This window comes from Anneissia japonica, unplaced genomic scaffold (genome assembly GCF_011630105.1).
Source record: "Anneissia japonica isolate Jap-2015-1 unplaced genomic scaffold, ASM1163010v1 scaffold8218_len373358_cov135, whole genome shotgun sequence".
In the NCBI taxonomy this organism is placed as follows: domain Eukaryota; kingdom Metazoa; phylum Echinodermata; class Crinoidea; order Comatulida; family Comatulidae; genus Anneissia; species Anneissia japonica.
The window spans coordinates 7,824-23,146 of record NW_022699643.1 but is presented as its reverse complement, the minus strand read 5'-3'; the positions used below and the strand labels follow the sequence as shown (position 1 = coordinate 23,146).

Sequence of the window (15,323 nt, the reverse complement as noted above, 5' to 3'; positions counted from 1 at the left end):
ATCCTAATAATTCATTGAAAATTGTCAACAATAATTGTTAGGTATGACACTTCTTCAAATCAGATCAACAAAAATCAACTTAAAATAACAGAAATCTGAGTGGCTTACGTTCTCTTTAAATGTGAACATAATAATTTTGTACATTGTTTAAAAACATACGGTCATACAATATTAATATAATTGTATATCCTGTGCACAATTACTGATTCTGTTAATGTACTGTGGCTTTAATCATGGTACAGGTCTCCCTAGAAATTAAAGAAGATTTTTGGGATCAGGGTGGTCTTTAGAAACTTTAGTCTCTAATTACAATCCCTCTAATTAAAGACCAGCACTAAAATTGGTCTTGTGTGTTAAAGTTTTTATAACTTATTATGACTTCCTTTCACACCAATACTTTACCTTATTTAATGATTATTGCTGTCTATTATTTAAGATAATAACAATACCTTACATTATTTTCCCATTATACTGTATAACTTCTTTCAATTGTGTTAAAAAAAAACCAATAAACAATAAATACTCCATCTAGAGGGAAATTTGTATTAAAAACATTAAATATAAGATTGTCTTATTCTAACAGGTTTATAAAGAATTTACAGTTACTAAGCTGCTGTTGATTCTTAATAAAACATTCTATATTTTTTAAACATGCATCATTTAAAATAACTATTTAAAGGTTCATTAACCTTTAAATAATAAATAAATTATCTACTAAACAAATACTATACAATTTAGGGTGGTCTCAAGGCTGGTCTCCAATTTTGAGGGCTAGCTTTGTGTTAAAAGGTTGAGGTTGGTTAATTTGGGTCTTTGGAAAAATGGTCTCCAATTTGAGGGGTTTCGAGAGGGTGCACTGTGCTTCAACAAAACTTTACTCATTAACCATAAGTTGAAGATACAGAGCTACTCAGCATGAGCTGTTGTAGAAAAGGTGGTTACCTTAGGTTGAAAAGGTTAAGGTAGGTAGGAGAATCCCATAACTTGAAGCGTCGTTGTGCTGAATTGCATATAGGCGTGGTTCGTGATTACCTAGCAGCCGTAAATAGGCGTTTGATGGTAGATACATGTTCACATCATTCCACATGAAATGAAAAATGAAATGAAAAATAACATCGGGGTAAACCCTACTCTTTCGAAAGATGCAATGGGTTCTTTAAAGTGCACACAAGCTCCATTTTAAGTCCTTATCCGAGAAGACTTGGTTCTACCAACCCAAACATGGGCGAGGAACGGCTGGAACCGGCGCCGATGTTAAGGCTGTAGTTGGCAGCGCCCCTGCCTTACTGCTCGCAAATGCCACACTGCCCCCCCCCCCAATCATTGGAGGGGTGTTCACTGGAGGAAGACCTGTATTTAAAATTGGCATATTAGAAATGTTTGTATTTATTGTTACTCTGACCTTATATTAGTAGAGTGCCTTAAAGTCAAAATATGGAAGAATCGTTACACGGATGACAAAACTTTAATTTTTGGTAGAGATACCTTTATCAACATGCTTTTCAAGAAAATCTCTGGAGCCAAAAATAAAATCTTATTTTTAGGGTAAAAAATCGCGTTTTACAGTAAAAATACAGTTTTCAATATTGTGGTATTTTTGACTGCTATAGTGTAAGCCCTACCTATACAAATAGGTTTAGAATCAATATGATCGTTATTTAGTCAGAAATAAGCAAATAAAGATAAAAAAAATATAAAGAAAGTGAAAGATTTTTTGAACGAAAAAATCGTTTTTGTATTAATCTAGATTTTAACCTTGTGCATAGACTAATAATTGGATTACCTGGATAACAAAATTTGGTACAGATATTAGTATGGGCATACAATTTCGAAAAATCTCTGAAGCCAAAAAAGAAATTTTTGGGGCAAAAAATTTAATTTTTGGTGTAAAAATTAAATTTTTTGAGAAAATATGGTTTTTAATATTTTAGCATTTTTTACTATTATAGTACAATGCCAACTTGTACAAACAGGCTTAGAATCTATATGGTCATTATTTTTTCAAAATAAGCATATAAGAATAAAATAGTTTTTTCAAAGGATCACTCCATTTTATGCTCGAAAACAGATAGGTTAATTCCGAAGAAGCCCGATACCTTACTTTGAACAAAGTAATTACTATGTTCACTATTTATACATTTCTAAATTTTGATCAATAATGATCCAATCAAATTTTATGTCCACCACTGGTTGAAGGATATCGGAATAAGACTTGGTGTTGATGTGATCATTTGAGTTTCTGTCCTGTAATTTGATTTAATGTAATCTACTGTTTTGATATATCCATGTTTAAATTTGATTTAATGTTGATGTGATCAATTTAGTTTACATTTCTTTTTACTCGTTTTTACCTGTAATCGTGTATTTTCGCTTTTTAATGTACTGTTTTAATTACTCCCACCAGGGCAATGTAAATAATGTGTAATTTAGATTCGTCTACAATACATTATACTGCCTTTTCTTCCGCCGTTATTTATTTATTCACTTACTCATTTATTTTTTTTATGGTAATTTTGTAGTTTTTATGATATAATCTTAATTTTGACTTTTTTGCTTGAATTTTTTATATTGAATATTATATTGAATAAAATTCATGAATGAATGAATGAAATGAATGAAAATATGCTTTTCAAGAAAATCTCTGAAACCAAACAAAAATAATCAATTTTTGACACTTTTTGGGCTAAAAATATATATATTTTTTTTAAATGTAATTTTTTTTTTTTGGACATTTAAACTATCCTGATATGCTTTGCATGTAACAATATTTCCTAATTAAAAGAAACCCTGACATAAGGGTTTTTAAAAAAACCCTAATTTTTGGTTATTTTTTAGGCTAAAAATATGATTTTTATTAATTTTAATAATATATATAATATAATATAATTATATATATATAATCTATATTACATATTTTTTGACATTTAAATTATAACTAATATGCTCTGCATGTAAAAATATATTTTAACCGATATCATACTTCATTGATCAATAATGTGTCAGAATCTGACATAACAGTCTTAAAGAATCCCAATTGTTCCTATTTTTTAGTTTAAACGACGATTTTTGGTACTAAATAGATTTTTTGACATTTATACTGATGTGTAAAAAAATACATTTTAACCAATACAGTATTATACCTCGATGGTCAATAATATATCAGAATCTTATAAAGGCATTGGTAAAAAATTGACATTTGTCTACTGTATATAAAACTATAATTGCAGTTCTTTGGTATGTAAAAATACATTTTAACCAATATATTACCTTACTAGTCAAAAACATATCAGAATCTTAACGTTTTTTGTGTTTTTTTTTAATTCCAATATTGGCAATTTTAGAGTTTTGACCAGAAGGAGTAACGCTTCATGTCCTGACACCTGTACATCTGTATGCCTAGAAGTAACATTGTTAATATGGATAAATCTGCAAAATAACAAATTTGTACCACAGTTATTAAATATTAACAGTTAGAAGAGATGGCAAATGAAATGCATACTACAGCATTTGGCAATAGTTAGGAACGATAGTGAAATGGGTTTTAAAAAGTGAACCTTTAGAAATTTGAGGGTCTAGCATTGGGGGTTTGTGCACAACAATAGAGTTTTAAGAGCTATACAGTATAATGGATTTCTGAAACCAATAATTTGTAAATATTCTATTAAAATTTTTATTCATTGGGTGTTGTGGGGGACCTCTGGAGAAATGTTTTATGTCCTTTTACATCTGTATACCTATGCAGTACCGATATCACATCACTTCAGTTACTATAGCATCAATAATTTGTGCAAATATCTTGAGGAAAGTACTGTATGTCCCAGTGCCCTACCCATTTCCCTTAATTTTACAGAGCGTGGTATACCACATTTATTGGAAAAGGAAGAGTAATTGGCAAGCCAGAAAATTCTATTCCCCACCACCCCCCGCATCAACGGAGGCATTTCTTTCCATAAGCGAACATCTATATAAGCAATTCGACTCCCGTCTCCTGACATTTTAGCGACTCACTATTCTTTAATATGACAGGACCAGTAGGCCTACATCAGTATCAATAATTAAGGTCCACCGAGAGGTGTTCTCTCAGAATAACAAGGACCTTGCGCATCCACCCATGTGTTCACCAATCAGTTGACAAATATAATTATAATTATTGTGCCATTGAAGGTATTTATAGTGATATTATTTTTAGTTCCTCGAACTACTAAGATATATAAAATCAACATAATACATCAGGGATATTTCCCCCTCCCCAACGTCGGACCCCGGCGAGTGAGCCGTTTGAATCAACGCCGATACTACTGCTAAAGGTTACGGCGCCCCTGACTTAACCGCTCGGCCAACCAACTCGCATCTTAATGTTTTCATTCTTATTTGCTTATTTGTGACAAATGAATGACAATATATTTATATACCTGTTTGTAAAAGTAGACCTTTGTACTATAATAGTCAAAAATACCGATATATTAAAAAAAATTTTACCCCAAAAATTTAATTAATTTGGCACTTTTGTCGTCATTTTTCAAAAAAATCTTTTATTTTCTTTATACTTTTTTCTCCTTTATTTGCTTATTTCTGACAACATAATGATCACATTGATTTTAAACCTATATAATAATAAACCTACAATAGTCAAAAATACCAAAATATTGAAAACCATGTTTTTTCACAAAAATGCGATTTTTTTTTTACCCCAAAAATAAGATTTTTTTTTTACCTCCAGAGATTTTTCAAAACTGTATGCCCATACTAATATCTGTACCAAATTTGGCACTTTTGTCATCCATGTAACGATCCTGGCGCTAAGGCACTCCACTATATTCAACACACACACATTTTTAAGAGGATTTCTTTTTAATGGCCTTGTCAGATAGTAGCGAAAGAGCTAACTAAAGCCACAATCGCACTGGACTTTTTTTGGTAAAACTAACCAACACGTTGGCTAGTTTTACCATAATTAGTCCAGTGCGAAGAGCACAGGAAGTTTACCTGACAGGAAAGCCGCGCGGTTAATTTAACCGAGTCCCGCTTGCCCAGGAAAACTGAGCAAGGTTAGTTTTACCTAGCAGGAAAATCCAATGCGAACAGCGCGAGTCGGGTAAACTTCCCAAGTCATCACAGTGAATGACCTTCCTCAGGCTGTCAGGCAATTACGCATGAGCTGTGACCTGGAATAAAACGTCACACACAAACATCTTGATTAATTTCGCGCGTGTTTGCTAGTGTCTTGATTTTGAGTAATTTTGTCATTTTTTTAACTTGTTTACTCGGTTTGTTTCAATGGCCGATTTATATGGAGCATTAATAAATGTGCTAGGTCTTGGTGAGACAATCCATCCCGATTATCAACAAATACAACATGATGTGGGCCTAGTCCAAAGAAACACTGTCACAACAAGAAGGAGAACGTCGCTTTCGTTAATTGTTTTGCCACACATACCGGAAGTGAACGTCACGATTTAGCGCCCCCAATAGTTGAATCTGTACGAATGGTTAGTTTCACCATGGCCTGTGGTAAAACTAACCACGTCGATAAATCCCAGTGCGAACGACAGGAAGTTTACCCATTGGAATGTTACCCACAGTCTCGGTAAAAATTTCCCTATTTTAAATCCAGTGCGATTGCGGCTTAATACGCAGAGTGTACTATTCTTTTCTCCGAAGTCCAGATACGCTCAAATTCTCTGATCTGGGTAGAAATGAAGAAAGGGGTACTCGCAATCGCTGTGATGTCACAGACGGAAAAACGCTATGTGTACTGTTGCTGTACTGTGCACGTATGCTACTATAACGGCAGACAGCGTCAAGGACGTTAGATGGACGCCTTGTGAAAGTTATTTTGGTCGGTATACTCTGAGTATTTGACAAATACTATGTATACGTTATGCATTCGCTATGGCAAAGTTTCAGATGAATTGGACATATTTATTTAATAAACTTAATTAAACTTACTTGCTCATCAAAATTGATGTGTGTTATGATAGTTCTAAACAAGTCAACCAGCCACTGTGGATCCAGAATGATATTTTCTTTCAAAAGGTTTCCGTCAGGATCTTCCTCTCTCCCAAAATAAACAACCTCTCCGATATCTTGAAAGAAGTTCAAAACAATGTGGACACTTCCCTTGATTTTGCATTCCTCAGCCAAAGCCTTGACCTTAAACAATATTGTTATGTTTATTATATTTATACAGTAGATATTTCATAGCTTAACAATTATTAACATAATTCATTAATTTCATCTTTATGTTTTAATTTCATATCCAATAGAAATAAAAAACATTCAATTAATAATTTAGGGGAAAAAATCACAGATGTGTATAAGAGACAGGTGTAAGAGCTCTAAACCAAGGGTGGGGATAAAAATTGGTCGGACGGCCAAAGTGAATTTTTGATTCAACTCAGAGGGCCGCACCCAAACTTTTATGTTTCCGTGGACTTCCAAAAACCTTCCTACTAGTGTTTACAGGTGATCGGTGCCAGGCCGCAAAAGACAAGGTGTTTTCTAGCCAAAGATGTTTGGCGGGCCGCACACATAGAGTTTGCAATTAATTTTCGCGGGCCGCAAAATATTACCGGCGGGCTGCCCTTTGGCCACCTCTGCACTAAACTATAATTACACAATAAAATTTTATCCACCTCTTCTAGCTTAAGACAATGCTTTCCTTCATTTCGTTTCTCCTCTAGATCTGCAAGCAATTTCAGCCAGGTTACTGGGGTAAGAAAATCCATGTAGGGCTCACCAAGGCAAACCTTTTCCAAGTGACTTCTAAGTTCTGAAATTCCATTGTCTTCATCTAAGCTGTTTTCAACGGCAAACAGTTTTGTAACAACATGACGTTCATAAGGAGTATCTTTCAATGACGAAAATATCTTCTCCTCAATCTCTTTAAGCTAAAAAAATTGAAAACATACTAAAGATTAAGCTACTGGGTCATTCCAGCTCAAATCAACAAGGATTTTCAAAGCTCCTTTGTGACTGCATCCCCTTTGGTTTTCCATTAAAAAAATCTAAAATACTATAGTTCTGTATGTCAAAAGAAAGAATCCAAAATTGCAGCATTAATTTCAAAGTGGTTTTTAAGTTATGAGCTTTTGATATTCTTATCTGAAATAGGTTCGGCGAAATCATACAAGGAAATGGCGAACAGGCGTCGACAATCGTATTGGGTATAAAATCATAATAAACCGTTGAGGGCGCTAATTTCCTATCTTTATACATAGCAATCATGGCCGCTTCTCAATGTTTTTGCTGTGATACCCATGATTCTTGCTGTATTTGTAATTTCAAACGGAACTTAAACTTTAAAAAACCACTAGTAGATATTCCAAAATTTACTCCGCTCACTCAGAGACCTAGAGATCTTTACGGTTCAGGGCACAAACAGTGGCTACCACTAGATTAGCCGACTGAGCTAAGCTGCTCTCTAACTTGATAGCTATTTTTTCAAAGACTGCCTTACCCGTGATTTAAAAATTTTCGTGTTTTCTCCCAGTGCGCCACTTTGGTAAACACATTATAGAAGTTAATACAGGTAGATACATGAATGTACTACTTCCATGGTACTACAATAAAAAAAACCCTTAAAAACAAACAAGTTAGTGGTATCCTCTGTTTGTGCCTGAATTAAATTCGCTGTTAAATAGACTCCAGCGGTACTGTTTTAATATACAGGAACGGCATACTGTTTATCTTTTTGGTTGTACAAAATTATGGAAGCTACATGGATGATATAACATGTAAGAATGCGGAGCCTGGCGCTGGGCTTTAAAAATCGTTGTATTAATAATTTTTACAACTTCATTGTTTAATGCACCACTAGAGTGTTGCCTCAGGTGTGACCACTAACATAATCAAAACACTGAAAATGATCTATCAGTAATGTATTAGTTTTAATTGTCATAACTATATTTTTAATAGAAATATCATTAACATATATTTTAATATGTATTTAAAATGTAATTTTTACATAAATATAAATCATTCGCATCCAACATCAAGAAACTCACCCAATAGAAGATGGAACGATGCTTTATAAAAACAAAATGTCTTATCTTAGGCAGTGGGGTGGATCTGTCATGAGAAAAAAACCCTGCTGTCACAAGAATTGAACACAAGACCCCAGGATCCGGAGGCTAGCATCCTACACAAATGCCCCTCTATTTCACTGAATTTCAGCAGTTTATGCATAATATAAACAAAAACCAACCTTCTGTTCTCTTTTTGTTTTGTTTCCAGATAATTTATTCATGTGTGTTCCAACAATGAATATAGGTGGTGACAGTTGCTGTTGATCTGCTGCTTGTCCACTTACTTTTCCATTTGCATGTATTGACTGCAGCCAAAAATGAAGCCGTTCAAGATTTGTCTCTTTAAGCTTTACTTTCTTGAATGGATTTATTATCCAATTCAACAGAGTCTAATTTAGTTTTAAAAAAATAACAGAACATTTTAAAAAATGGCTGGGTTACTCAGCATTTAAATAAAATGAAAATTAATTATTTTAGAAAATGGAACTAAGACAAATGTCACACTATAGTTGTATAGTTGCCTCATTCTCTATTCAAACCTTGTTTTAGTATTATTTACACAATTTGAATCTAGTATATTATATTAAAATGTAATTACGTTACCAGATAGTTGTAATGGACATGCTCGTGTTTAAGATTTGAGTCCAAGTCATCCAAAAGATTGAATGCAAGAATATAAACAGCTCTTGATGCTAAAAACACCTGTAAAGGTATTAATGAAAACATTAAATAGTTATAAAATATGCAATACAAATTCTCTTTGAATTATTATCTAATTGAAAATGCAATAAACCAACAATGACAATCGTAAACCATAGTAATATATAATAATATAATAGTATAATAGTAGTATATAATAATATATGTATTAATAGTAATATTAATTATACAATTCAGACAGCTCAGTTTGCTTAATACGGAACGGGTTTGCTGGATAAAGCTAAGGCCAATATTTCACTCATTTAGTACCAACATTTTGCTGATTTGTATAAATTATTGTATATTTTTAGTTATATTTCTACTTATGCTCTGATGTAAAATATTATATTTCACTGGAGTTAATTAATACCAATGCAGTAATGCATCTAATAAAATAAATGAAACTTTACAAATAAACGACATCACCATCAGGCAATGCTTATGCTACTACGGGTTTATCTACTACCGTTCAGATGTATGGCAACAAACAAATGCTAAGGTAAGTCATGTTATTAAAGCTGAATAGTGATTATGCAGTAAAAGTCATGTATATATGAATTTGAATGAAAGAGTGGTATTTTAATGAGTTGTGTGAAGCAATGTAAAGGGCTTCTTTAATTATAAGTTATTATAAGTACTGTAACTGATTTTTGAAGGTGTGCCAAAATGTGTGAGGACTTACGGTACCTTGAACCAAATGCTCTCGTGTATCTAGGTGTCTATTGGGTTTGGTTTTTTTTTAATAAGTTACACCCCACGCAAATAATCATAACAAAATATTTTTTTAAATGTTCAATCAAACATGAACATTTTTTTAGATTTCTAAAACCCATCAATTAGATTCACTATAGAAAAGGAGTTCAACAAAAAAACACTCTTCCTTGACATTCTTTTAGATAACTGATCATAACTCATTATTAACCCCAGCCCATCATAACACATTATATTTATTATTATGATAACAAGTTTCCACAGCTTTACATCACACATAAAAACTTGGACTTGTACCGTGACTGATCATACTTTTATAAACACATGGATACTTTCATAACAATTTAATAAAACTTATACTTATTTTTCAAAAAAATTGTTATCATTATTTTCTAAACAAAGAATTATCACCTGCCGTTTAGGATCCTCCTATAATGCTACTTTCTTATTTCAAGTTACCACATACACCATTATCCAAACATTGCAAACGAAAACTCAACTCCAAAGTAACAAATACTGCTCAACTATTATTGTTAAACTTAATTGTAAACAGTGGCAGACCGTCAAGGCAAGTAAGGTATGTAGTGAATACCCTAGCTAAAACATTTTTTTTTTTAATATAGTAGTAAAGTTTCTACGTTTTATTTAGCAATTCTTAGTCAGAAACTTCTACATATACCGGTACCTTAATTTTTCGAGTGGATTGCTACAGTGCATTGGAATAGCGAATTTTTTCAATGTTGGCCTACTTTGGTATCTAGGATAAGTCACAGTCGGGCCTATCGCATCATACTCTCAGCTGCTTGGAATTTCCGCATGACTGGTTTTCAATATCACCCAATCACGCATTCAATGGCCCCCACCCCGGTCCCCCACTAGCCAACTAGTGTAGTCACGCATTATTTTAAAATCTCTCAGGTTGGTAACTATGCATAAGTAGCCCGTACTCATGCCACATTGAGAGAGTGGTACTCGTGCCCTACCCTAGAATGGAAGCGGTGCTTCCAAGAGTATGTGCGCATGCTCTTCTCACAAATCGGAACCTCCACTGCCGATCGGGTATTCTATCAATAGGCCTCAATGATTAAAGTTAAATAAATTTGCATACATATGACCGGTATAGAAGAAACTTTGAATTATTATTTTTTGATTTGAAATTTGTTAAAATACAGGAATAGGAATTCTTTTGAAGAGAAAATACTACAACCATGAGCTTTTAAAAATAACATATTTGTATTTTTACAATCCGATTCTGTATAGTATTAGGCTTACGAACTTTTTCCTACTAGCAGGCCCTAGCATCAGTGGCATAGGGGTTTTGAAATGGAAGGGAACTGATAGGGGTGGAAAAGTAAAGTAAGGATCAGTGACTATGTGAGGGGTAACTCGCGAAATAAGGTGATTTGAGGCGATTTTTAACTACATGAGCTGCTTTGTGGGTGGGGCGCAACTGGGGATGGATGAGTATTTTTTCGGGTGGGGGGGGGGAACGTGTGCGCCCCTTACACATCCTCGATATACCTAGCATATCCTGCAATTTAAGCATCATTCCATCCTGTAAGTGGCAAGTGTAGGCCTACTTGCTGTTGGATGTGAAGGCAATTAAAAAAAAATATTTAGAACAATTTTAAGATAAATTGTCAACACCTTCAAACCTCTGTAATACGGTTATTGCAAAAACACATCTAATTCAGAATGTCTGATGATAATGTGCGATACGCTGAAACATGTCAATTATTAGTATCATTAACTATACTACTAGTAGTACTTTATGGAACTGTTTATTGATTGTAGACTAAACTATTTAATGCATTCATGATATTTAGTATTTTTCAATTTATTTATTGTAATTTGTCTATTGCATTTTTGAGATTTTTCTGCAGCTGCATTGAAAATAGACCTGCCATCAGGGCTTGTTAATCTTCAACCAGTCATTGTACTGTGAATACCTGATGCGTTGAAGCATACACCTTCTGGCCTGCAAAGTCATATATCTTTACAGACAGTTCATTCCCTCTGTCTTGTTTCATTTTTGACGAATATTTAAGTACACTTTCAACAAAGCCATCTGGAAGTGTTAGCTCTCTATTCATCTTCTCTATTTCCTTCTTCTGGTCTTTCTCTTGTGTTCTTAAACTTGTTGACATTTCAACACGTTTCTTTTTGTGACGTACATCTTTATTTTCCTCTACATCTTCGAGATGCTCAGGCAAATCTAAAATATGTACAAACATATTTTTTCAAAACTAAATACAGTATATCAAACATACTATACACCTATTCATACATAACTACAAAGACCTATAAAATTATATTATATTTTTTTTTAAGTTTAATTTTTCTGGAAGGAGAATTACTATTCTGTATGAAAAAGAATAATTTGACTTAAATACATATACTAATCCATTATATTAAAGCACATTGCTTTAATAGAATGTATTTGTAATTATGATGTAGTCTAAAAATATATATTCTACAGTTATATACCTCACATACTATACTAGTAAAAATTATGGAAATATCAAGGAAATTACAATCAAATAATTTCATAATAAAAATTGTATATGAACCAACAAACATAACATTAAAACTTATTGTCACATGTCATCATCTGAATTAGATGTGTTGTTGTGTGGAATGTTGTTGTATAAGAAAAATGGGAATTCACTTAGAAAAAGTGCATTTCACAAAAGGCCATTTTTTTAAAGGGTGGGAAAAAATTCATTTTTTTATTTATTTAGCAAAATAATTCTACCAATCAGATGTAAAAATAAAAATAAAATTTCATAGAAGTGTACAACAAAAGTCTGAGCGCTTCATATAAAGTGTAATTGAGTGTCCTTCGACCCTTGCCCTGCTCAAGATCAAAATACGTTGTTTAAATAACGAGATGTGGTGTTAATTGATGTTTGGAATTGAGATATTATAGTAGTAGTGTAAAGGATAAAAATAAGAAAAACTGATATTTTCAGAATTTTCTTATTTTCCATAGTAGCATTCATTTATTCATTCTGTATTCAGCCTTTCATAAAATGAGGGAATGAGAAATAGCAGGTTGGAGTGGAGTAATCCCAGGGACCTTGGTTCAATTCCTGTGACAGCAGGACTTTTTCTGACGACTAAAACAACTCGAAAACAACTCTTTAAAAAATTTTGCCTAACAGGACTGATATGGTGTGTTGTGGAGTAAAAACACAAACAGAAGAACTTTTAAAATTTTTTGTATGTAATGTAAGCAAACAGTTTAATGTAAAACCCAGATTTCGAACAGTCAAGGCTAATTTTAACTCTGCAAAGTTAATGTAGCTTAAGTTATGAAAATTGTGGTGTTAGAAAAATAATTTTTAAGCCAAATAATGTATTCATTTTTTTTTTTTTTGGTTTAACAAATTACTAGACCACAATAATTCATAAAGAAATATATTTCTAAAATTTGTTGAATTAAACAGATAAGAAACTTTACTGATTTAGACTTTGTTTACTGGAGATATATACAATTGAATTACCAGTTCTACATTACTGAAATGTTGGGCTTAGATGTTTACCTGTTTATTTTAATGTTTTCTTTAAAAGATGTTAGTTTATTTATAGACATAGAAATCAATTCAATATTGTAAAATTTATATTTTCACTACACATTGAATTAACTTGATTAGCCTCTACAAGGAAATTACAATACACTAAACACATCTGCACCTACCTTGAGACCTACTTGGAGATATCTCTAAACCAATTGTATCTCGTGTTTCTGAATATGTTTCTGCAAAACATGAAAAATTATTTAAATGATAAACAATTTGTTATTCTTTGTAATTGCGTTAATTTTATCTTAAAACTGAATACGTATACGTAGAGTGTATTCGCATATAATGTGACCCGCATTTAATACGATTCCGATTGAGGTTAGGAAGATTTTGGACGATTTTTATATGTCTGATGTATAAGACGACCCCCTTGTTTCATCGTTGGTATGCCTACTGCAGATTTTTATGGTCTTCATACTGCATGCACTTGACTAAATAAAAGGGCCAGATCAGTAGTGGCCTATTCAAATAACATTATTTGATTGTTAATCCCTAATATTGTGGTATAAAAGCACCTGGACCATACTAAGCTATAAAAACCCGTCATGTAAACTCTACAAGGAATTGTTCATTCCGGGCCGTCAACCAAAGCTCATGTCGGCTCCTTCGTTCGTACCCCTCCATCCGGAATCTCGGATCCCTTGTCGGTAAATTTCTGCGCACCCCCTAGATACGTCACTGTTGCTCAGATAAAGAAGTTTTACAAGGTACCAGGATGTAGCATCATACTAGCTATATCTAGGGGTAGTGTATTTGGGAGATTGGCATGTTTAATGTGTTCACTAACTTTACAAATTTTATTGGGCATTCACTTTAAAATTTACTTGTATTTAGTAAATGGTGTTTTGGTAAGTTATTTAATATGTTAAGCCCCTCTCTCATTAGGGTTTTTCAGCATATGCGGTAGAAGAGTTTGCCGAGTTGCTAAAACTTGTAGGACGATTCGGGAAGCTTGTGGCCAACCCGTACCTACTCGTAGCAGCTCTGAACTCGTGGCTTTTGAACATGTTAAAATTAGTGCTACGAGTTGCCAACTCGTAGTAAACTCATAGGTAACTCGTAAGTATGACGAGTTCCGCTCGGAGAACTCGTGCGACTCTTGGATGAAATCAAATAACCCCTCTCCCACCTAGGTTTATTTCACCTAAGAGTCGTAAGATTTCTACGAGTTAAAACTCGTGATCTTTGGAAAGGACCTATTCGAGCTTATTACGTGTTAGCTACGAGTGAGGTACGACTTTATGGAGTTGGTTACAAGTTATGTACGAATTATGCCGAGCAGAGCACCGAGTTAACTACGAGATTATTACGAGCGTAACAAGTTTGTACCGAATTAGATACGAGTTAGGTACGAGACAACTCGGTGCACTCGTACTTACTCGTACTCGTTTTTGGGTGCTCGCATCAATTTCGTAGATGACAAAACCGCTGACGCGTATCCAGAGTAGTGTATGAGCTAGGTAGGAGTACCCCGAGTACTCTACGAGCTTCCTATGAGTTCTTCGAGTTTACTACGAGTTATCTACTCGTGGTGATAATTTTGAACATGTTCAAAATTAGCGCCACGAGTTCAGAGCTGCTACGAGTAGGTAAGAGTCTTCTCCGAGCTTTCCGAATCGTCCTACGAGTTCTTGCCGAGTTAGCAACTCGGCATTCTTTTGTAAATCGTATGCTGAAAAAAACCCCTAGTGGGAGAGAGGCTTAGGTGGGAGAGGGCCTTTAATTTTAAGTTTGAATGATTTGTTAAAAAATATTATACAAGCTCAAGATGATAGCTCAAGATAATAAAGCATTCATTTTGAAAATATCAAAAAATGACGATTAATAATGGCATATCACCATCAGATGCTGAACATAAAAAAGAATATTCTGTAGGACATTTTATACAATATAGTGGAGAGCAATGCAACAGAATTTAAAACAACAAAAAGAATTTGGCAAAAAGAGTCCTGCCTTATTAAGGCAAGTTTGAATGGCAATTATTTCTAACCTTTAACCTCTGAAGAAAGCTTGCCCAATGATGTCTTCTCTTTATCTGAAGAGATATAATTGAAAGTAAAGACCTGGTTTACTACGATGATAACGATCAACAATAAAAAAAAAAAAAAAGCTAAAAAGCAATTGTTAATACAGAAAATAAAAGAAATAATAAAAAATAAAAGAATATAAAAATTTATTAGACTGGAATTTACATAACATTATACAATGACATGTAGTGAGAGGATGCAATGCCGCTACAGATTTTTTTTCATACAACTATAATAAAGAACTTTCCATTGAATAGATAAGATAAGATTATAAC

The 15,323-nt window shown here is 33.3% G+C and overlaps 1 protein-coding gene across 5 annotated transcripts in view; it reads right to left on the bottom strand.

Moving 5' to 3' along the window:
• LOC117103038 overlaps window positions 1-15,323 on the bottom strand; it is a 55,194-nt gene that overhangs the window by 32,753 nt on the left and 7,118 nt on the right. For all 5 annotated transcript variants that reach the window (XM_033243498.1, XM_033243499.1, XM_033243500.1 and 2 more), the window contains 7 exons: window positions 15,012-15,056; window positions 13,138-13,197; window positions 11,387-11,652; window positions 8,631-8,729; window positions 8,207-8,416; window positions 6,636-6,890; window positions 5,950-6,153 (listed from right to left, as the gene is read on the bottom strand). In XM_033243498.1, the coding sequence (XP_033099389.1) occupies window positions 5,950-6,153; window positions 6,636-6,890; window positions 8,207-8,416; window positions 8,631-8,729; window positions 11,387-11,652; window positions 13,138-13,197; window positions 15,012-15,056 (1,139 nt within the window). The remainder of the gene's footprint in view (window positions 1-5,949; window positions 6,154-6,635; window positions 6,891-8,206; window positions 8,417-8,630; window positions 8,730-11,386; window positions 11,653-13,137; window positions 13,198-15,011; window positions 15,057-15,323) is intronic.